The sequence below is a fragment of the Musca autumnalis genome, unplaced genomic scaffold (assembly GCF_047663935.1).
Source record: "Musca autumnalis isolate F117 unplaced genomic scaffold, ASM4766393v1 scaffold_3, whole genome shotgun sequence".
NCBI classification, from domain to species: domain Eukaryota; kingdom Metazoa; phylum Arthropoda; class Insecta; order Diptera; family Muscidae; genus Musca; species Musca autumnalis.
Genome location: NW_027411866.1, coordinates 160,134,681 through 160,159,703, shown reverse-complemented (window position 1 = coordinate 160,159,703; position 25,023 = coordinate 160,134,681). Strand labels below are relative to the sequence as shown.

Genomic DNA, 25,023 nt, shown 5'->3' with positions numbered 1-25,023 from the left:
ACAGAACTATGCAAAATTTTTCAACAGCAAAAATTCCAAAAGTAGTATGCACTCCATATTGGCGCACCAACCGAATTTAGATATTTTTGCCACATTATCCAATCGGAATGACAGAAATGTAGCATTGGGTCTTCACTGGGGGTGAAAAATTGGTGATACGAGTACAAGTTTTGATTTTTCTTTGATTTGGGGTAAACACCTGCATGGATACAACTGAATATATCAGTTCCGACATGTTTCAACATAGAGTGAGTATGGATATGTAGAATGTAGTTTCAGTTACAAGTTGATACTGATACTTTTTCAAACAGGTATGATTTGAGTTGGTATAGACAGAAAAAAAGGAACATAATTGTTTATATCTGGTTTGTACAAACTGATATAAATGGATATTGGTGTGATACAATAAATGTTTATTATATGTAGCCTAAACAAAATAGGAATTGAAATAGAAAAATTCCCTCAGAGCTGAATTTTGGTGGAAGTGTAGGATTTGTCATTACAAATGAGGTCCTAAAAATCTCTGTTAATCCCATGCGTGCAAAGAAACTTATTCATGGTCATAGGTCATATTTTTGGGTTTTTTATATATCTCAAAAAATGTGAGCCTTACCAAAAAGTGACTAAAGCAAAAGACAACGACCGTAAAATTCTCTATAAGATATCGCGTTCCTAAAAGTCACATAATAATGATATGCACATTAGGGTTATGACTTTTTGACATTTTTCCTCAAAAATGATTTCCTGTAGCAGGGATGAATGAACTTTTGCCTACTATTCACTATGTTATCGTTTATTTTATTGAAATATAAAAAAAGGTCACGCACAAATCGATTATAAAAAAATAATTTTTTGAAAAAATATATGAAATGAAAAAAAAATTTTTTTCAAAAAATTATTTTTTATTGCACGAATGAATAAATATAAGCCTACTAATAACTATAATAACGTTTATTTCATTCAAATATTAAAAAAGTCGCGAAAAAAGTCACTTTGAAAAAAATTTTAAATTTTTTGTTTTTTGTTAAAAAATTATAATTTTGAATAAAAGCGTTTACGACATTTTTACGATTCTCAGAATTGAAGAAAAATAGTGAGAAATAAATTTTATGTCATTTTAATTATCTCATGTGGCTCTAAAGTTTATTTTTAATTATATATCTGTTTTCAGTGACTTCAAAAAATTGTCCATAATTTTGATAAATTCAAATTTTAAAATCATTTTGTGCGTGAGGTTTTTCACCGAATCACCTTCTAATTAAGATTTTATGTAATCTTATGGCAAAACTCATCACGCTATGATACAGGGATATGAGGTTGTAAAAAAGTCATAACCCTAATGCACATATAAAGCACCTATAACTTATTTGACCCGAAAGTCAGGATACAAAATCTGGTTAGACATTGTGCTACTGGACCGAGTACTACAAACCAAATCAAAAATGTGAATTTCGAATTTCTTCAGAATCATTCCATGGACCAATAACAAATTCTGCATTATGAAAACCATTAGGAATAACAAAATCATTTAATTTGTTATGGAGTGTATATTATGTTTGTCATTCTGTTTGTAACACCACGAAATAATAATTTAAGATAATATAAAGTGTATATGTTCTTTATCAGCCTGCTTCTACACCGATATAGCCCCATGACTGTACTTCTGTGGAAATGACTTTAATGTTCGAAGTATTTAGGTGGATAATACTTCGGTAAATGTATTGTAAGTCCATTCAGCTTGGAACAACCCCTACCTTACAAAGTGACGCGTCGTTTTAAGGGCTTTTGAAGGTATTATTCTCTTAAGGTCAATCCCCGACCTGAGTATTTCAGCCATGAAAACTTATTTACAAGTTGTGTCGTAAGATACTCCGTTCGGACTCGGCGATAAAAGTAGGTCCCATATCATTGTGTCAATATGAATCGCTGTGCACTCATTGATATGGAAGAAGTATGCCTTCTCCCTTCCGGGATGTTGTAGGCACATATAATATGTAAGTATTTGTTTAAACTAACCATAGGAAAGCAAATATGTTACTCTCTATCTCCCTCTTTTTTTAATCAGTACCACACCAATTTAACACGTTCGCGGACGTGAATGCTATAGCATCCATTTTCATGGTGACGTAGGATGACGTGAATGCTATAGCATTCACTTCCAAAGTCAATTTTTAGTCATTTACTTGTATGACTAAATGAATTGATGCGTTCAGTTATAACAGTTCATGTCTTTAATATTTATTTATCCCCTAAATAATAAAAATGTTTAAAAATTTTATTTTTTATGAAATTTTCCTTAGAAGTTATTCACACAAGCCTGTTACACCTATAGTATCTGTTGATATCTGTAGTATTTGAAAAATATCTGTTGTACAACAGATACTTGAGAACGAAACAACAAATAAAGTTCTCACTCGTTCATATACAACACAGAACTGTTTCTAACAGTTATGTTATTGTGAGTATACACAACCCAAACAATATCATAACTGTTACACTCATTCCCACATTAATATCATATTATATCTGTTATGTATATGATATATCTGTTTTGTTGATATAAACAGTTATACCATTGCACGTGTTTAATTTGGGGTGACGTAAGGGGATAAAATATAACAAACACCAGCCCGGCCCAGGACTTATCTTGATCCCTTGATATATTTTCGTTGTTTGACAACCTGCTTTGCATCAAAATAAAGGTGATCTTTTCTTCTTCGATTATAGGCATTGCTTTTAGAATACCCCTACTATAAGCGGAGATATTCGCATACTCGTAAGAATCAAACATTGAATTTTTCTCCACATAAGTTTTTTTTTTGCCCATTCCGGCTCCTAAATATTGTCCGACCATTGCCAAAATTAATATGCTTCTTTCCCTCCGGTACCTCCATCAACCCTCAAAATTTCGGGACGATCCGACCAAAATTGTTACCGTAGTATTTGATGAAATTATTTTTGTTGACCTTTGGACTGCCTATCTTTGTTGGTTTAGTTTGGCTTTTAGGTCAGAAAATAAATTTACAATTACAAGGAACAAGTAAAAACGTACAATCGGCTTTGCCGGCAGGGATATACCCTCTGCCTGTGTGAATTTAAACTTTCATCTAATTACAAAATTTTCATTTTTGGATTTCGATTAAAGCTCAAAAGTGTTGCAGAGGAGGTACGTGAAGGAAAGAATTGACATAGCCCATTTTGGAAGTGGATCTTATTTTCGAAATCATTTTTTTTATAGATAGCACGGCCTCCAGTCATTTCAGAATATAATATCGCTATTAACAGGACCACATCAACATAACATCAGATTCGCAGAAATATTACGATGTGCAAAGTATGGACCAACTCAGTTACTGCATTCTAGAGTTATCGTGCGCACCATTTTAGCAAAAAAGTTTTGAACTTTTGTGAGGGAGGTACCTGAAGGAGTGGACTGATATGGCTCATCTTCGAATTTGAACTAAATTTGGACAAAATATTACGAAGGTAACATTTTGGACCGAATCGGATGATCCGTTCGAGAGTTCTCCATTCACTACACATGGGATTTTCTATACCTTTCGGGTAATTTTCTCAGGAAGTATGAACTTGTCACTGAAAAAAACTTATACCGTCGTCATGTGGGCAGTGAATACATGTTGCTACAAATCAAAGCGATTCATGAGCAGCTCCCAAATTTTGTGTGGGGTGTACCCAAAGGAGTGGACAGATATAGTCCATATTTGAACCTGTCTCCATATTTGAACCTGTTACAATATGCAAAGTATGGACCAAATCTATTACTCCCTTCGAGAGTTACAGTGCACACTATTTTAGTAAAAAGTGTTGAACTTTTCTGAGGGAGGTACTGGAAGGTGTGTATATTGCCCATCTTCGATATTAAACTAAGTTTGGGCAAAATATTACAAAGGCCAAATTTTGAACCGAATCGGCTGATCTGTTCGAGAGTTATCGAGAGATGCTTAGCAATTTCTATTTTTCTACGACTTCTGTATAAATTAGATTATTATTATTATTATAAGTCTATTATTATAAGTCTTCTTTTGTTATATTTTTGATTTACCGAACTGATTTATAGCGTCCCGGTTAACTTAAAGTTATAAGTGATGATTGAATTTCAAAGAGGAGCTACTTGGGATTGACATTCAATGTAATTATTATATTTTTAATGCCTCTAAATTGGTTTATTTTGCGATTTCAAATCCATCAGATAGTAAAAGAACACATATAATAATGGCCCATATTGTATCAAATTTCCATGTTGATATCTCTAAAACTCAACGAGTTACAGCTTATATACTCTTTGAGTAGAGGAGCGATATGTATGACCGATATCCTGATAATAACATTAAAATCATTCTATGTGTTTTTAGTTCAAAATTGGTCCAACAATCGGGAAATTCAGTTTCCACAATGAAACATCTGACAACGGATTGAAAGTGTTAGACTGCGCAACGGCAAAAATTGGTAGTTAGCAGGAACAGATTTAAGCATCTCGAAATCGGTTCAGATTTAAATATAGCTACATAAATATTTTCGGCCGATTTGTGGTGGTTAATACACAAAACACGCTATATCTGTCGAATTTTGATGAAATTTGGAACTTGTATCGGCATTTGGTCTAGAAATAAATGTGCCAAATTATCAAATCTGTTAAGATTTAGATATAGCTCCCATAAATATTTTCGGTCGATTTGGGGTATTTGTTACACCAAACACGCTATATCTGTCCATTTTGATGAAATTTGGAAAGTTTGACAGAATTTGGTCCAGAAATAAATTTCATTAATTATATTAAAATCTGTCGAGATTTAGATATAGCTCTCATGTATATTTGACTTATTCACAGTACTGCAGGGTATTATATAGACGGCTTGCCAGACTTTGATTCTATCCTTATTGGTTTTCCATTTCCAAAGATCTATGGAACGTTGTTGGTCAGGGGGTATGGATTATCGTTAACCGATCATAAGTAATTTTTGTAGAAATCGTTTTTTAGCCACAACAATGGACTTGTAATGTTTTTGCATCGATTGGATTACAAATGTAGCCTTTAGAGAATTTTCGTGAAAATTCAACTTTGGCCCCATACAAAATACTATTGAAACATTGATTGCAAGGTTGGCACGTGTTAACGTAAACCGATCGCCATAAAATTAACTATATAAGGTTTTTGGATCAAATTGAAAAAATTAGGTGGTAGGAGTTCCATTTTTTTTTTGTGGGTCAGACTAACGAATATCCAGATTTAATTCTAGCCCCAATGGACCATCATTGCCAAATTGTATGTATTTTGATGGCTTTTTGTCAAATTTTCAAACCAAGATTATTGTAATTTGGTAGTATTGTGTGTTGTCAGAGGACACAAAAACTCAATTCGCAAAATTTTAAATATTGATTCTAAGCGCGTTCACGAAAGGATGAGACAAGATATTTTATTCCAACTACAGAGAGCCTCCAGCCCATCGCATACAAAATTATATTTAGCGTAAAATTATATCTGTGTTATACTACATATATGGATGGACGAGGATGCTCCACCTAAAATATCATTAAAATTCTAGCCTGCTGTCAGGTAGGCATTCGGGATGGACCAAAACATTAAGAAATATATTAATCATTAATCTGAAACTACTGAGCCGATTGTCCTAAAAATGTCAGAGAATGTACCGGGACGATCCTGGGGATAATATTTTGTTGAATTTCGGAGGGGGCGAGGGACGTCCCCTAGACCCTGATTTTTAAAAACGCTATTTTTGCAAAACTTACGAACGTATCAGTTAGACAATTTATTTGGGAGGCAACAGAAGTAAGGTCCCATGAAATAACACCCCAAATTGAAAATTAAAATAGGCCCCAAACAGGTATATGGAAAACAACAAAACTTTTGAAGCCTATTTTCGTCTTTTTGGGGACCTTTTTTCATTCGGCTGTTGGGAAAATTTGTCTTCACAACAAGTAAATCGTAAATTTGAAAATCAAATTGGGGTCCAGATAATAAATAATACTTGCATTTTTCATTGAGGCCTTTTTGCACATTTTTAGGACCCAAATGCAATCCAGTGTTTGCCAAAAAAAAAAAAAAAATTGGTGTGAATTTTCGAAAATTTTTATAAATTTTATTAATAACAAACAAAAAAACTGCGCCCGTACATAACTCCCAAAATTCGTTGGGAGTTATATCCGTGAAGCAAAACGGACATTACAAAAAAAAAAAAAACAAGTGGGAAAAGCGTTAAGTTCGGTCGGCCCGAACTTTTTATACCCTCCACCACAAATTTCAGCCATTTCGGTGGATTAATGTGGCCACAACCTTCAAAATACCGAAAATCGGAAGTTACCGTTCTATGGGGGCTATATGATGGCGCGGACCTATACCTACAAATTTCTGGGGGGGGGGGGGAAGTTTTATATCCCCAACGAAGACTAAATACCAAATTTCAGCCATATCGGTGTGATACTGAGGCCAAAACCTTCAAAGTACCGAAAATCGGGAGATATCGTCCTATGGGGGCTATATCAAAACGTGGACCTATATAAACATTTTATGGTAGAAATGTTTCTTAGCCTCTGGAAACACAAAATACAAAGTTGCAACCGATTCTGTTCTCAAATGGGACTAATACATTCAAAATATATTAAAATGACGCGTACTTTATATGGGGCGTTATATGGGGGCTATACCAAAACGTGAACCTATATAAACCAACTTTGTTAGGAATGTTTTTTGGCCTCTGGAGACACAAAATACCATATTACAACCAATTCGGTGGTAAAATGGGACAAATATCTTAAAAATTCCTTAAAACGACGACGCGTCACGCGTCATTTTGTATGGGGTCTATACGAAAGCGTGGACCTACATAGCCCACTTTCAATACCAAAAGTCCTACGTACAAATAATAGATTTTTCCAAAATGTCATCCACCTACGTCAATCCGCTCGGACGCTAGAGTGATTTCCACAGACGGACGGACATGGCTATATCGATGTAGAATTGCACGCTGATCAAGAATATATAGTTTGTGGGGTCTACAATTATTATTTCGAGTAGTTACAAACGTAGTTACAAACTTAATATACCCCCATCCTATGGTGGAGGGTATAAAAAAAAATGCGGACATAACTCCCAACGATTTTTTCTTCATTTAAATGCTATTTATACCCTACACCACATGTGGAAGGGTATTATAAGTTTGTTTTCGAAAAAAAAAAATCATGTAACACCGCGAAATATCGGTCGTAGACCCCGAATGTGGTATACAAAAATTCATATCTCGACGAGATAAAGCGATTTTGAGATGTGTGTCCGTCCGTCCTTCCGTCCGTCTGTCTGTCCATTATAAATTGTAATCAAACTCCAGGCCGCAATTATGGACCGATCATCACGAAATTTTGTATGGAGGTCGGGTTCAGACCAGAATATATCCCTATTTTTATTGGTGATGATCGTAAAATATTTAGCGGGTGAAATGGACCAAAAACATAATATTTATCCAATTTTGTTGCGGCTCTGTAGGTCGCAATAATAGTCCGATCAACACGAAATTTTAAATAAGGTAAGGGTATATGACGAAGAAGAAGCTTGCAATTTGAGATGATGATCAGATAATATTTAGAGGGTTAAATGGACCACAACTTTTGTGTGAAAATTGTGAAAATTATTAATATACAGCTTATATCTTTATTCTTAGAAGACATATTCCGGGTTAGTAAGCTATACTTGGAAAATAAACTTTTGATCTTTCTATTGATGCCAATTGTGTTGGTGTACATGATAAGATAACTAAGTTACAGCCGTATATATCCAGTTATTTGTTTGTAGTGTAATAATAAACACGCTAGAGGTGCAATTATGCCTCAATAGTAACGAAATTTTGCGCGAGGTAAGACTTTAGGTCGAAGAAGGTGCCTACAATTTTGGATGATGATCTATTTAGCGGGTGAAATGGACCATTAATTTTGTATGAAAAATATAAACATTTTATAGTTGGTCCATATTTTAATTTCAGGAGGGCATATACCGCCAAAGTAGCCTACATATGAAAAAAGAATGACTGATCTTTCCACTGATACAAATTGTAATAATGAGTTTGGTAGATAACGGCGCTACTGCCTAGTATATAGTGGGTTTTCTGTAGAGAACCACATTTTCCTCCCATGCTATAATTGTCTCTATCATGACAGAGAAATTTCCAGTTTGGGCATTATGGCGAATTACGTGGAGCCCAGCCCCCCTATTCTGTAATTTTTTAACAACTTTACTCATTGTTTATTTTACAACAATTTCATTTGTTTGTTTTGTAGTTGTTACAAAAACAAAAGAAATTTTAACAACTTTTCAATCGATAAAAGTTACAGAATTCCTACACAGGCGTATTAATTGTCCAATTGGATTTTTTATACATATCGCACCTGTTCAACAGAAGGGTAGTAACGAAAATTTTTAAATTTTTATTAAGAAAATTAATTACCCTACCCACTGTAAAAATCTGCAAGTTCTTTGTCTATTCTTTCGTCAAAAATACCGGTATTTCAATTTTCATACTAATACTTATGTACCAAATGTTTTTGTCTCTATTGGAAAATAGAAAAGTTTGAGATTTTGTTGAACAGGTGCGATATATTGCAGCATGGGGTCGCTTCGCCACGTTTTTTTTTCGCTAGTTTTTTTGAAATATTCATTTTGGTGAAGTTGAAGGCGTATAATTTTGGGATTTGCCAAGTCCGAACGGCGCGCTCTAAGACACCACTTGTAGAGCAGTTTTTCATGGCAGAAATACTTAGGAAGTGTCGTCAACATTACTAAAGGGTACTTCACCACCTTTAATCGATTCCCCGGCCAGGTAACTTCAAACGGTGGGAAAATACCCCTCAGTAATGTTAGCGAAATTTTCTGAGTATTTCAGTCATGTAAAACTTCTCTACGAGTGGTGGCTTAGGGCACGCCTTTCGGACTCGGCGATAAACTGTAGATCCCCATATTAGGAAATATGAATCGAGGTTTACTCGCTGATATGAGAGAAGTCTCCTTTGTCCCTTATGGGATGTTTGGGGAACAATTATATTATTATATAAGCTTGATGTGATAAGTTGGCAGAATCCACAAAGTTATTTCTTACAATAAGTTTATTTGTTCCATAAATTAATTTTGATTTGCTGAAAGCATGATCGGTCCCGTCCGACCATAGTCTTTGCTTACTTGTTTTTTCTTGCTTTTCGAAAATTTTCGTTATTTTCTATTGATCAATGAAAAACAAAAAACATTGTTCCACAACATCCCATACGGGACAAGGGAGACTTCTCTCATATCAATGAGTGCACCCCGATTCATATTTAGCTCAATGATATGGGACCTACTGTTTATCGCCGAGTCCGAACGGCGTGTCTTAAGACACCACTTGGGGAGAAGTTTTTCAAGGCTGAAGTACTCAGGGAATGTCGCCAACATTACTGAGGGGTATTTTGCCACCGTTGAAAAATGTTTGATGTTGCCTGGCAGGGGAATCGAACCCCCGACCTTCTACGTGCAAGGCGGGCGTGCATACCATTGCACCACGGTGGCACCCCAATCAATTGATCAATGAACTGTTATAAATTTTAGACAAGTAGTTAGAGTATAAGCGGAATTGTACACTTGAGAGGCTTAAGTGCGAAACAATACCGAAGTCTCCACAAAATCTTCCAGATTCCATAAAATTATTTAAAAATGAAATTATATATGAATTTGTCATTGGCGTTTGAAAAAAATTAAATCGGGATATTTTTATGTGTTTGCATTTTTCACAAAAACTCTGTATTTTCTTAAATAATAAAAATATTTTTGTAAAAAATCGCGCGATTTATTCAAAAATATTTTCGCTTGCGGCCTTTTTACGGTTTTATAAAATTATTTGAAATTTGTTAGAAAAACTTTATATTATCTTAAATTGTGAAAATATTTTTGTAAAAAATCGCGCGATTTTGTCTAATATATTTTCATCAGCATTTGAACCCATTCCATCGATCCAATAAATATGATGTTTGTGTTTTTTATTTATACTCCTTTATATATTCTTTTATTTATCTAAATATGTTTAAAGCTATTTAAGGTTATATTTCGGTAAAACCTTCAAAATACCGAAAATCAAAAGGTACGCTTCTATGGGGGGATATAGGAACTCGCGGACCTATACTCATAATTCTCTTATGGAATATTTTATAACCACATGGAAGACTAAATAACCAATTTCAATTATTGGTTGTATGGGGGGCTATATCGAAACGTGGACCTATACCGACGAATTTCTGTCAGAAAGGCTTTTACCCCCAACAAAGACCAAATACCAAATGTCAGCCATTTCGGTGGGTTGCTGTGGCCACGACCTTTAAAGTACCGAAAATCGAGAGGTACCGTTCTATAGGTGCTATATGAAGGCATGGATCTACACCGAACAATTTCTGGGAGAAAGTTTACACCCGCAATGAAGACTAAGCACCAAATTTCAGCTATTTCGGTGTGATAATGAGGCCACGACCTTCAAAATACCGGAAATAGAGCGGTACCGCCCTATGGGGGCTGTACTAAGGCGTGGATCTGTACCGGCAAGTTTCTAGGGAAAATGTTTATAGCCTCAACCAAATCTCAGCCATTTTTGACGAATATTGAGGCCACAACCTTCAACACACCGAAAATCGGGAGGGACCGTTCTTTGGGGCTATATGAAGATTGGGATCTATACCGACAAATTTCAGGTGGAAAGTTGTGTACCCCCAACAAACTACCAAATTTCAGCCATTTCGGTGTGATAATGAGGCTAAAATCTTCAAAATACCGAAAATCGAAGGGTACCGTTCTATGGGCGCTACATGAAGGCGTGAACATATACCGACAAATTTTTGTGGGGAAACTTTTGTACACACAACAAAGACTAAGTACCAAATTTCAGCCATTTCGGTGTGATAATGAGGCCACGACCTTCAAAATACCGGAAAGAGGGAGGTACCAAATTTCAGCCATTTCGCTGGAATATTGAGGCCAAAACCTTCAAAATACCGAAAATCTGGAGGTACCGTTCTATGGGGGCTATATGAAGATTTGGACCTATACCGACAAATTTCAGGTGGAAAGGAATGAGGTTAAAACCTTCAAAATACCGAATATCGAGAGGTACCGTTCTATAGGAGCTATGTGAAGGGAAAGTTTAGTACCCCCAACAAAGACTAAGTATCAAATGTCAGCCATTTCGGTATAAAACCTTCAAAATACCGAACATCGGGTGGTACCGTTCTATGGGGGCTATATCAAAACGTGGACCGATATAGCCCATTTGCAATACCAAACATCCTAGGAGTAATATAAACTTCTATACCAAATTACAAAGCTCTATCTTAAAAATTGCGAACTGTATCTTGATTTCAACGGACGGACGTACAGACGGACATGGTTATATCGAATTAGAAAATTACCCTGATCCTGAATATATGGGAATTTCTGAGTGAAGTCGGACACTTTTTCTAGATGAGGTTTTTGATGTCCCTTACTTTTTGCTGTGGTGATGCTGCTTATCAGCAAAACATTTTAGTATATTTTCAGATTTTTTGACTAACAGTTCCAGAGTTATCAGATGTGTAATAAAAAATATATAAAAACAATTTGACAACTGGGTTTTGATTGAATTTTTGCGATCTAAAATTTAAAATCAATTTTATCAGTGATTGCACTCTTCGATTTTCTTGCAATTTTTTTGTATTAAACTACGGTTAATTGCAAACATTTTAAGACATATTTGGCAGTGGGATTCGAATGATTACTATTTCTTATACCAGTGTGAAACATTGTTATTTTACCAAAAAAATAAAAAAAAGATTTGAACAAAAAATTCAACTTTGTAAGAAAACAACTTGCATTTGAAAGAGGAAATAAGTTAGAGGATAGCGAAGCCGCCCCACAGTCGATGTGTCTGAGGAGCCTTCCTAAACCAAAGGCGAAACATGCATGTCACACAGTGGTGATTGTGTGGGTTCGTATCGTCGGCTTTCCTTTTTCAAAAAGCATCTTGGTCAGTAAGCTCGTCTCTAACGAGAAATTAATTAAAAAAATTAATAAAAAAATGACCTTCGCCTAATAGGCAAAATTTTCAAATAAAAATAAAAATCAGCTTGAGCCAGGCGGGGGTTCGAACCCACGTCCTTGAAAAACACATGGAAAAAAGTGTTGTCACGGCGTGTTAGTGTTCAGAACCAAACTCATAACTTTCAAAGGCTACGCTAAGCGTTTGTCATGAAAGCCATACAAAGATTTGAACAAAAAATTCAACTTTGTAAGAAAACAACTTGCATTTGAAAGAGGAAATAAGTTAGAGGATAGCGAAGCCGCCCCACAGTCGATGTGTCTGAGGAGCCTTCCTAAACCAAAGGCGAAACATGCATGTCACACAGTGGTGATTGTGTGGGTTCGTATCGTCGGCTTTCCTTTTTCAAAAAGCATCTTGGTCAGTAAGCTCGTCTCTAACGAGAAATTAATTAAAAAAAATTAAATTTTTCAACATTTGTTTTGTACTTTTATTTGGAAATTTATCTTGAACATGTTAAAAACATCGTAATTTTTGATTTTGAAAAATGGTTTAGCTGTTTTGTACCTGGCGGACACTATACTAACTAAATTGATTATCAAAAAAACTACAGCTTGGGAATTATAGAAATGGTATCCGGGACGAATAATCTACCAAATATTAAAGTGATATTTTCACCAGAAGATGGCTATTTAAATACGAAAGAGGATTTGAATTTGAGATACAGTCGGACCTCGATTATCCGTTATGGTCGGGACCGGAGGCATTACGGGTAATCGATTTTCCCGGATAATGGAGGCAATGCTTTTATGCAGTTTCTGAACATAGTTTTAATTAAAAATGACATAATATTGTACAATAATATGAAAATCTGCAACTTTTATTAAATTTGTTTCGGCAATCCACCAAATTTTAGAAGGATAAATAAATATCATCATCAACATATTCATCTGAATTGACTTTGTCCCATGGCTTTTGTAATACCATAAATACACAAATTGTGTAATACGGGAGAATTTCCAGTTTTCGTTTGTTTACCTTTTGTTTGCCTAATCAGATTAATTGGAATGTGTTTTTTTACTCCCGGGTAATGAAGTTTGTAAAGAAAAATAGAAGAAATGGAAAAAAGTCCAACATTTATTTTCTATCACGGATAATGGAGGTTCCCGGATAATCGATTCACGGATAATCGAGGTTCAACTGTATTAAATACGCACTAATGCTGGTACACTAATTGCTAAATCCTTCATTAAGTCGCAAGATGAAGAGGTTTTTAAGATGTTTAAGATAAATTCGTAAATAAAACATCAAAACAAATGTTTATAAATGAAACTATTTATTTTTTTGGTAAAGTAGCAAATGTTTCACACTGGTATAAAGGAAAAATTGTATTGACAAATTTTAAAAATTTAAGAAATAATAGTAATCATTCGAATCCCGCTATAAAATAATTAATTATATAAAATAATATAATTAATCGTAGTTTAATACAAAAAATTTTACGAAAATCAAAGAGTACAATCACTGATAAAATTTATTCTAAATTTTAAATCGCGAAAATTCCATCCAAGCTCACTATGCAAAAATTTTTATACTTTTTCTAATAGATAGCTGATAAAACAACAGAAATTACAAAAAAGATTTTTTCTATTTGGACCAATATTAAAGAAGTTATGAATATTTCTTTGCACATAGTATTTATAGAATTTGACATTTTCAAGGCACGATAAATCTGGAACATCACCACAACAAAAAGTAAGGGAAATCAAAAACCACATCTTGAAAAATTGTCCGGTTTCACTCAGAAACCCCCATATATAGTTTAGAGGGTCTACGATGAATATTTCCTTCCCGAATGCTAACGTCTGAGTGAAAGGTACAGAAAAAGCAATATGCTTGAAAGTATGTCCGTTAAATTCAGCTTTAAGAACAAATACTGTCTAAATTAAATATTATTTGGCTTACCTGATTACAACGTAACCAAAACAATATGGTATGGGGATATCTCAATGGACCACCTAAACGATTGCCACCAGGCTGTTGTCGTTGTTCTTTCAATTTAGAACTTAATGTTTGACCAGTTTCCTGATAGTAATCGATGGCTCTGAAATTATAAATAAAAAAAAGAAAAACATTTCTATAATGTACAAAAAAAAAAAAAAAAAAAAAACAACATACAAATTTTTAAAGTGAAATAATTAATTTTGTCAACAAAACAAAACATTAAGATGTTGTATTCATTAGTTAAATGTTGTCAGTTTGATCCGCTGTATTTAATTTAGGGATCAAGTGTAAAAAATGACAACATTTTATAAATGTTTAAGCGATTTTGAGAGAGGGAGCATGTGCGTTTATTTTAAAAACATTTTGAATATACATAATTTCGAAATCGAATATACATAATTTCGAAATAAATGACAAGAATCACAATCTAATGGAGACTAATAGGCTTGTGTTATTTTAATAACATGTTCATGTTTGTGCTAGCTGTTGTTGTTGCTGTTACGATCTTGAGCAATGATAACAAATCACAGACATGTTTAAATAAAAGGAAACAAGTGTATAAACATAATGTCAAATATGTATGTAGAAGATGTAAAAAGGGGGAAGATGCATTCATTATGACAAGTTAAGTAAGTTTACCTAAAGAGATAGAACTTTGGAACTTAAGAACCATGATCGTGTATTTAATGTACCATTTCCAAATCTTTGATATGTTGTTGTTTTAGTTGAATCAAGCTCGAGGTCAATTAATTCAATTCAATAAAAAAAGTTTAGTATAATAACATAAAGGTCGAAGAAAATTCAATATTTAACAACTAATCTTTGATATGGTTACCTTCAATTCCTTCACTTTTCACAACACTTTAATTCTACAACTTATCATTTGTCGTTCTGTGTGGTCTAAGAACTCTATTTCATATCATGTGTCAATATTGAAACTAGGTTACTAGGCTATCGTTGTTTCTTCCTTTCCTTGTCTTTCTCAGTTCAATTCCCGTCATGACTGCACCTTATTGAATTCTTACTATTTTATCTGCATATTTATGATTATCATGAATCAAAAGTGCGGCCCACCAACAATTCGTTTTGTTCATTCATGCATTCATTGTCGACGGTAAAAAATAACCAGAAAAAAAATTTCCAGGCCATATCCCTTTAAGCCATAATTTGTTACAAATTGTTTTATTTTCATTATTGCTGTTGTCTGTCATATCTCACTTAGTTTATCTGTTGGTACCTAGAAGAAACACAAAAGCCAACGAAAATCTCATAAAATACCACAAGACCAACCTCGAAAAATTTCCTCAGCACTCATGAATGTGAGTGAGTTGGTTGCTCACTAGCTTCAAATATTTGTGTCTGCATTGTTGTGGTTAACTCCTTAGTTTGGCAATTTGGTCATGGATTTGGTCCATTCACAATACAAGGCATGCCTTTCGATAGATATGACAAGAAAACTGGTCCGAAACAAGTTTTCCTAGTCTCAATCAAAACTCAGTTCATTCTTTAGAATGTGTCTTGAAGTAAAGCGAACTGAGCTAGGAAAGGCACTGCGGACATGGACATGTGTAACATAAATTGTATGGCAATAAAAATGAAACTTGTTGTGCGGTGAGTTACATAGATTGCATTGCAGTAATAGGCGCGGCTATTTTCACTTTCATTGATCTAAAAGTCACACAGTGGGAGTAAGTTTTTATTTTGGAACTGAATGAATTGAATGCCTTAAAGAAGACAAATACAATGTATATTATAAACATATTGTTAGAATCGGTATGTTGTACTGTCAGTTCAACAATAGTTATTGTCAAAATGGACTATATTGTGTGTTCTAAATATGAATATGTCTTGTCACTTTGACGCTATAACGTTTTGGGTCAAACATGTAATAACGATATTTTTATTGTTGCAATTCACAATAATTTTGGTCAAAATGGACAATAAATATTGTTAGAATTTATAATATTTAGCTTTGGTCAGAAGTAAAACTATTGTTTCAAAGTACAATAGTTTAAGTCAAAACTAATAATACATATTGTTAGAAGTTTCCATAGGAGGGGGAGCAGAATATCTTAACTAATAATAATCAATTCATATTGATTAATTTCTGTGGGGAGGATTTCTATTCAGACATTTTAAAACATTTTAAGTTGACGATTGAAATTTGACTTCCGAAACTAAAAAGATTGGGTGACGTAGGGGATGGAAGATATCAAGGAACGGTCCTGACCGGTTTTAACATGGCAAAGCCCAGAATTTATCTTGGTCCCTCTTTCATCTCAAGTGGACACTGACCTCCCCGTGGTGTCACCTGGGGAACTGCCTTTAACATCCGTTAAAGGTAAGAACGTCAAAAACTTGGGTTTGGGCGTCGGGTTAGAAAAAACAGCCTACTATGAAAAAACGAAAGAAAAGAAAAACAAACCCCTGTAAAGTTGACGAACCCCGCAAACGTTTTAAGGACCATGATCTGCGAATCTGCACCTGGAATGTTCGCACTCTTTATAGAGAATGTGCAGTTTACGCATTGGCAGACGTACTTGAAAAGTACAAGGCCGATATTACTGCCATACAGGAAATGCAATGGATTGGGAAAGGCGTCACAACAACACCTAAAGGTGACGCACTGTATTATAGCTGCCATGAAGTAAAGCATGAGTTTGGTTGCGGGTTCGTAGTTAGTCGGAGACTAAAACATCTGGTATCCAGCTTCACCCCAGTGAATGAAAGACTTGCTGCAATTAGAATAAAAACTAAATTCTTCAACATCAGCTTTATTTGCGCTCATGCTCCCACTGAAGAAAATACGAACAGACTAAAGATATATTTTACGAGCGCTTAGAAGAAACATATGACCGTTGCCCTGCCCATGACAATAAAATCATTCAAGGTGATTTTAATGCCAAAATTGGAAAGGAGAATATCTTTGGTCCAACAGTCGGGAAATTCAGTCTCCACAGTGAAACATCTGACAATGGTAAGAGACTGATAGACTTTGCAGCTGCAAAAAACATGGCAGTTAGCAGTACCAGATTTAATCATCTCGATATTCATAAGGGCACCTGGCTGTCTCCAGATCAAAGAACAAGTAATCAAATTTATCATGTTGTGATAGATGGAAGACATTCATCGAGCGTGTTGGATGTACGATCGTTCCAAGGCGCAAACGTTGATTCGGACCACTTCCTTGTTGCAACAAAGGTACGTACCCGTCTAAACGTTGCAAATAAAGCACGAACATACACAACGCGGAAGTTGGACATCGATAGACTTCAAACACAACATATAGCCACAGCATATTCCACTCAACTAGCCCAATTGCTTAATGAGAGCACTCCTTGTCCCGATAACATAACAACACAATGGCAAAATATTGCCCACTCCATGCAAACAGCCGCAAAATCCACACTTGGATTTCAGAGACATCCACAAAGGAATTCATGGTATGACCAGGAGTGTCGTGCTGCTACCGAAGAGAAAAATGCGGCATATTGAGCTACTTTACAATCAGTAGCAACGCGTAGCGCACGAGAGAGATATCGGGAGAAAAGGAGAGAAGTGAAACGTCTTTTCCGCAAGAAAAAGAGAGAAATGGAAAAGCGAGATGTACAGGAGCCAGAATGAAGTCCGAAAATTCTACCAAAGAGTGAAATATCAAACAGATGGCTTTGGTACAGGCACATCCTCCTGTAGAGACCAGCAAGGTAATCTGGTAACAGATACGGATAGCGTGCTCAGGATATGGAAGGAACATTTCTCCAATCTACTGGTATCCAATAGTAGCGAAGACGATGATACCACAGACCCAATCCCAGAAGATGGTATAGAATGTATACCGCCCGGCCAAGATGAGGTAAAAACAGCAATCAACCGGCTGAAGAATAATAAAGCAGCAGGAGCCGATGGCTTACCAGCCGAGCTGTTTAAAACCGGAGGTGTATGCATCAGCTAGTTAGCACCATCTGGCAGGAAGAAAGCGTACCCGACGATTGGAACCTGTGCATCCATGTCCCGTCTACAAGAAAGGAGACAAGACTGTATGCTCCAACTATAGGGGCATAAGTCTTCTCCCTATTGCCTATAAGATAGTGTCAGGGATATTATGCGAACGACTAAAGCCAATGGTCAACGAAATAATTGGACCATACCAATGTGGCTTCAGACCTGGCAAGTCCACCATATTTAACCTGCGGCAAATCCTGGAGAAGACCCAAGAGATTCAGATCGACACATATCACCTTTTGTCGATTATAAAGCAGCATTCGACACTCCCCTCTGATCAAAGGTATTCCATGCAATGTCTGAATTTGTTATCCCCGCAAGGCTCATTCGGCTTTGTGAAATGATTCTAACTGACACAAGATCTTCAGTTAAAATAAGAAAAAAGCTCTCCGAAAAGTTTTGTACCAAAAGAGGTTTCAGGCAAGGAGCCTTGCGTGCGATCTGTTCAACATCCTACTAGAAAAGGTTATACGAGAGGCACACGACAAAAGAAGTGGCACAATCTACACCAATAGCCACATGTTACTTGTTTATGCTGATGATATAGACATCATGGAACGATTAGTAAAAGAAGTAACCGATACCTTTATGAAGGTCGAAGGAGAATCTGCTAAAGTGGGTCTGGCGGTAAACGGCGAGAAGACCAAGCTGATGGTGTCGACGCGCAATGCGTCCATTGAGATCGGACCAACTGTTGAAGTTCGTTGCTATAATTTTGAGGTAGTAAAAGACTTTGTATACCTCGGCACTGCCGTAAACACAACAAACTACATCAGTTGTGAAATAAAAAGAAGAATTGTATTGGCCAACAGATGCTACTATGGCTTTAAAAACAAAGCCACAACTCGTCAAACAAAAGTAACGCTTTACAAAACACTGATACTACCCGTGTTGATGTATGGTTCAGAAGCCTGGGTACTTGCGCAAGTAGTCAAGGCAGTGCTTGGCGTGTTTGAGAGAAAAATTCTTCGAAAGATCTACGGGCCGATTTGTGTTGACGGTGAATATCGACGTCGTATGAACCACGAGCTATATCAGCTATACAAAGACATGAGTATAGTTAAACGTATCTAGATGCAACGATTGCGTTGGCTAGGCCATATCATAAGAATGAACGACGATGAACCAGCTAAAAAGGCGTATAAATTCGAGCCACAAGGCGGTGCACGCATAATAGGCAGGCAAAAGAATAGATGGCACAAACAAGTGGATGAAGAGATGACAAGGCGCGGTATTCCAAAAATCGAAGCATGAAACAGAGAGAATTGGAGATCTTTTCTTAGTTCGGTCTATGGAACGAATGTTCTGTAAAGGGCCAGCTAAGTAAGTAAGTAACCTTTTGATTCAAAATATATGAATTTCCAACTGAAACTTTGAAACGATTTAGTCCAATCGTTTCCAAATCTGTTCGAGGGTTATTGTGTATGTCAACGAATCAGACGAACGGACATAACTTAATAAACTCCAAATTATCTAAAACTGATTTGTCCTTAACAAAAGTTGGATCTAAAATCATTATATCGCATTGTTGATCGTATCAAAGTGCGCTGAAAATTAGCAAAAATTTTAATGTCTTTGAAATTACGTCAAAAGTGTCGAAATTTCTCATATCAATAATGTATAAAATTTGTGTAAATCCCCCTAAAAATGTAAATATTTAAACACGAATACTACAGGGGTATATACCCAACAATAACACGTTCATTCAATTAGATAACGATAATTCGTTCCATTCTATCAATGACATTCACTTTGGGACGTGTAAATAGTTGCAGTGTTTACATTGCATGCCAATTTCAATAATCATTGAAATTTTCAATTTAGCCTCTTTGTACTTTTGCTAATTTTGAAAACAAAAAAATCAAAGTTCGAGGTGTAATTCATTCATTCATCTGGTAATTCATCATTATGTGTAATTTACAAAATGAATGAACGGGCAGGTGGAATGCATGAATGGAATTTATTTAAGAATATTTTTTTATAATTTGAAACAGAGACGGGGATGTAAAATAAGTAAAATATAAAATATAACAAAAGAAGTACTTACATATGTTCCCTCAACATCCCCGAAGGGACAAGGGAAACTTCTCTCATATCAATGAGTTTTCGCCGAGTCCGAACGGCTCAGGAAATGTTGCCTACGTGCACGTGCAAACCACTGCAGAACGCTGGCTCCCGAAATAATTAAATAAAACTATTTTTTACCCAATATCTTTCAGATTTTCAAAATATTTTATGCCTTCCCATTCACCTCTTGTCCCGCTTCTGTTCTTATTTTCTAATTATCGTGTCAACAATTTAATTTCAATTTATTCAAAAACCATTGTAGCTAAAATAAACTAAAATCATCAGTGTTCTGTTCTGTGTTGTTGCATGCCAGAAATATTTTCCTAATGCATTATAATGTAAAAAAAGAATCAATTATTGTTATTATTAGTCACTGTGGTGTAATTGACGCTGTAGTGTTGTTCCATTTTTTATGAATTAACATTGTTTGATATTGTAATTGATAAGCATTGTTGTTGTTGCTGTTGTTTATATTAGATAATTTTTACGACCTTCTTATATTCAATGGTCTGCAAGCAATATGTTTTACCATATAAACTTCAATCGCATTAAACAAGTCTGATAATCTTTTTAAGTATGAGTTTCTGATTTACGACAGTCATAATCATAATCCACAGTTGACATACTTCCTAGTTAAGCAAATTGTAATCGCCAATAAATCGTAAATTTCCGTCATAAAATTCGATATTGTAATGTCGGAAGACGATAAAGCTTAAAACTATCGGGGGAAAGTGGGTAATGAAAACAAAACTATATAATTGTTTCGTTTATTACATTTTTATATATTTTTTGGAATTTGGTTTCAAATTTCAAAATAGAGTTCCATATTACATTAATAAATAAAATAATGTTAATAAATATGCGGGGTAACTATCTATCATACGGGGGTTTTAAGGGTATGATGAACGAAACCGATCCTCTATTAGTAATACGATGAAACCTGGCCCACATGAGCTGTATGTGTGACGTATGGGATAAAGGATACCAATCAACGGCCCTGACCGGCAAAGCCCAGGACATATCTTTGTCCCTCTTTCATCTCAAGTAGACAATGACATCCCCATGGTGTCACCTGGTAAGCTGCTTTTAACACCCTTAGAAAAAACATCCTACTATGAAAAAAAGGAAAATAAAACCAAGTGAGCCAAGGCTATAGTCGGGTCGGGGCCGACTATGTAGTACCCTACACCACTACCCCTATTTATAATCTTTTGACTGGTAAAATTTAAAATATTAAAAATATCAAATTAAGTGCATCGCCAGTACAACTCAAATAAAAAAATAACAAGTAAAAAAGCATTAAGTTCGGCCGGGCCGAACTTTTCATACCCTCCACCATAAAATATTCATTCCTCTCCCCAACTTTAAGTGAGTACGTTAAAATGTCAGATAATGTACATAAAATGCTTCATCGGGAGGCCCTTTTTTATGGTGCCTATATCTAACTGTTGACAATTTTTGGTGGGCTAGAAATTGGGAGGTACTGTTATATAGGGGTTATAATAAAACATGGGCCTATGTTGACAGTTTTTGATGGGAGACTTTAATGTCAAATAACTCCTAATTCGGTTAAAAAATTTAGCTAGAATCCTCAAAATATCGAAAATCGGTACATAACGTGGGAACTTCAAATGTCATTAACAGCTAGTTCGGAGGTATCTGGGCTATACGAAAATATGAACTTAAATGAACAATTTTTGTTGCAGAATTTTTGTTGACTTTTAAATTTCAAATTACAGAAAGTTCGTCCAAAAAATAAAGCTAAGGTACGGAAAATCGGGAGGTTTGTTTTGGGGCTATACAAAAACATGGACCTACGGTTAAACATTTTAAGTAAAATCCTCAAAGTACCGAAAATAGGGAAGTATCGTTATATTGGGGCTATGTTGAAAATTGTTGATGCAGATGTGTGGTGACCACTACAAACTTCATATGTCAAATTACAGTTAGTTCTGTTAAAAATTGTAGCTAAAATTGCCAAATTACTGAAAATTGGGAGGTACCGTTACATGGGAGCTATATCCGAACATGGACCTATGTTGACAATTATTGATGGAGAGGTGTTGTGACCACTAAGAACTTCAAATGTCAAATTACTGCTTGTTCGGTTTAATATTGTAGCTAAAATCATCAAATTACTGAAAATCGGGAGGTACCGTTATATGGGGGCTTTCTTGACAATTTTTGGTGGAAAGGTGTGGTGACCACTAAGAATTTCAAATGTCAAATGTTCAAACTACAGATAATTCGGTTAAAACTTGTTGGTAAAATTCTCAAAATACCTGAAATCGGGCGGTAACGTTATATGGGGGCTATTCCAAAACATGGACCTATGTCCACTAGTTATATAAGTTTATTGACATTTAAGAACCTTAAATGTCAATTGATAGCTAAATCGGTCTGAAAATGTAGATAAAAACGTCAAAATGCCGTAAATCGGGGGTACCGTTATATGGGGGCTTTACCAAAACTTGGTCCTAGGTCCACAACTTTTGTTATATAAGTTTAGTTACACTTAAGAACCCTAAATGTCAAATTATAGCTATATCGGTCTGAAAATATAGCTAAAAACGTCAAAATACCGTAAATCGGGGGTACCGTTATATGAGGGCTATACCAAAACGTGGACCTATGTCCACAAGTTTTGTCACATAAGTTTATTGACTTTTAAGAAATTCAAATGTCAAATTATAGCTAAATCGGTCTGAAAATGTAGCTAAACCCGTCAAAATACCGTAAATCGGGGGGTACCGTTATATGGGGGCTATACCAATACGTGGACCTATGTCCACAACTTTTGTTATATACGTTTATTGACTTTTAAGAACCCCAAATGTCAAATTATAGCTACATCGGTCTGAAAATGTAGCTAAAAACGTCAAAATACCGCAAATCGGGGGGTACCGTTATATGGGGGCTATACCAAAACGTGGACCTATGTCCACAACTTCTAATTTATAAGTTTATTAACACTTAAGAACCCTAAATGTCAAATTATAGCTACATCGGTCAGATAATGTAGCTAAAACGTCAAAATACCGTATATCGGGGGGTACCGTTATATGGGGGCTATACCAAAACGTGGACCTATATCCACAACTTTTGTTATATAAGTTTATTGATACTTAAGAACCCTAAATGTCAAATTATAGCTAAATCGGTCTTAAAATGTAGATAAAAACGTCAAAATACCGCAAATCGGGGGGTACCGTTATATGGGGGCTATACCAAAACGTGGACCTATGTCCACAAGTTTTGTTATATATATTTTTTGACACTTAAGAACCCTAAATGTCAAATTATAGCCAAATCGGTCTGAAAATGTAGCTAAAAACGTCAAAATACCGTAAATCGGGGGGTACCGTTATATGGGGGCTATACCAAAACGTGGACCGATATAGCCCATCATCGAACTTGACCTGCCTGCAAACAAAAGACGCATTTTCCCAAAATTTCAGCGTCCTATCTCTATTTTTGTGGATGCTAGAGTGATTACCACAGACGGACGGACGGACGGACGGACGGACGGACGGACGGACGTGCTCAGATCGACTTAGAATTTTACCCTGATCAAGAATATATATACTTTATAGGGTCGCAAATGAGTATTTCAATGCGTTACAAACGGAAAAACAAACTTAATATACCCTCCATACTATGGTGGAGGGTATAAAAAAGTGGGATGTACACCAACCAACAATCGGCTTCTTTCTCTGTGAGACCCCCATCAATCCCCAAAATCTCATGAGGATCCGATCAAAATTCCGAGCTGTAGTGTGATTGCACAAAAAAATGGAAAAAGGGATGCATTACCGACTATTGTGATATCTCTGTTGTTTTATCACCTATGACAACCTACTAAATTAAGTGCATCGCCAGTACACCTCAAATAAAAAAATAAAAAGTGGGATGTACACCAACCATCAATAGGCTTCTTTCTCTGTGAGACCCCCTTCAATCCCCAAAATCTCATGAGGATCCGATCAAAATTCCGACCAATGTGTGATTGCACAAAAAATGGAAAAAGGGGTAATGCATCCCTACTATTGTGATATCTCTGTTGTTTGATCACCTATGACAACCTACTTCACATCATTGTAAAGATGAGATGTTTTTACTTTCATAGTCAGACTTTGTTTTTGGAAGGTCCCCAACCAAAGCTGTGATATTCGCCATTATTATTAAAATCGAAAAAATTAAAAGTTATGTTCTATTAGCCGCTATTACGATATCTTCGTTGTTTGACCACCTGCGACAACCTACAACCATACTCCGTTTTCTCCAAATAAGTTTTTTGCGCATTCGGACACCTGAATATTATCCCACCATCACCAAAATCAATAGGCTTCTTTCCCTCCGGGATCTTCATCAACACCCAAAATTTGGTGACGATCGGATTAAAATTGCGACCTGTTGCGTGATTACAAGGTTTAGATGGACAGACGGTCCGACGGACGGACACACATAGCCACATCGACTCAGCTCGTCGAGACATTAATTTTGGTATATATGGTAAAAACCAAAAATGTTTTGCAATCGATGAATCCGAGTTACACCTATTTAGAATTCTTTAAACTGAAGTGTTTTAGGAGGGATCCCATAATGTCGACCATTAAAATTAATTTTCGTGGAAGCTGTGTAGGCATCAATGTAGAAAAATCTGTAGAAATGGGTTGAAGCCAACAAGTTTTTTTTTTCTCTTCCGATTTCTGGCTTAACCTTACATTTTATAGAGCTATCCCCAAAGAAAGAATCACAGAATACTCCATGGGCAACAAGATCCTGGTGTATGAATTTTCGATATATCCACTGCATCCACCTAAAATTTATGCTGACAATTTGAACTCGGAATTTCGGGGTCTTTTGAATTTTTTTTCAATAAAAACAAGATAAGATT

The 25,023-nt window shown here is 35.6% G+C and overlaps 1 protein-coding gene across 1 annotated transcript in view; it reads right to left on the bottom strand.

Moving 5' to 3' along the window:
* The window catches only part of LOC141398037 (tRNA dimethylallyltransferase), a 551,700-nt gene that overhangs the window by 21,256 nt on the left and 505,421 nt on the right, over nt 1-25,023 (bottom strand). The window contains exon 5 of the mRNA XM_073975142.1: nt 14,019-14,157. Coding sequence (XP_073831243.1) covers nt 14,019-14,157 — 139 coding nt within the window. The remainder of the gene's footprint in view (nt 1-14,018; nt 14,158-25,023) is intronic.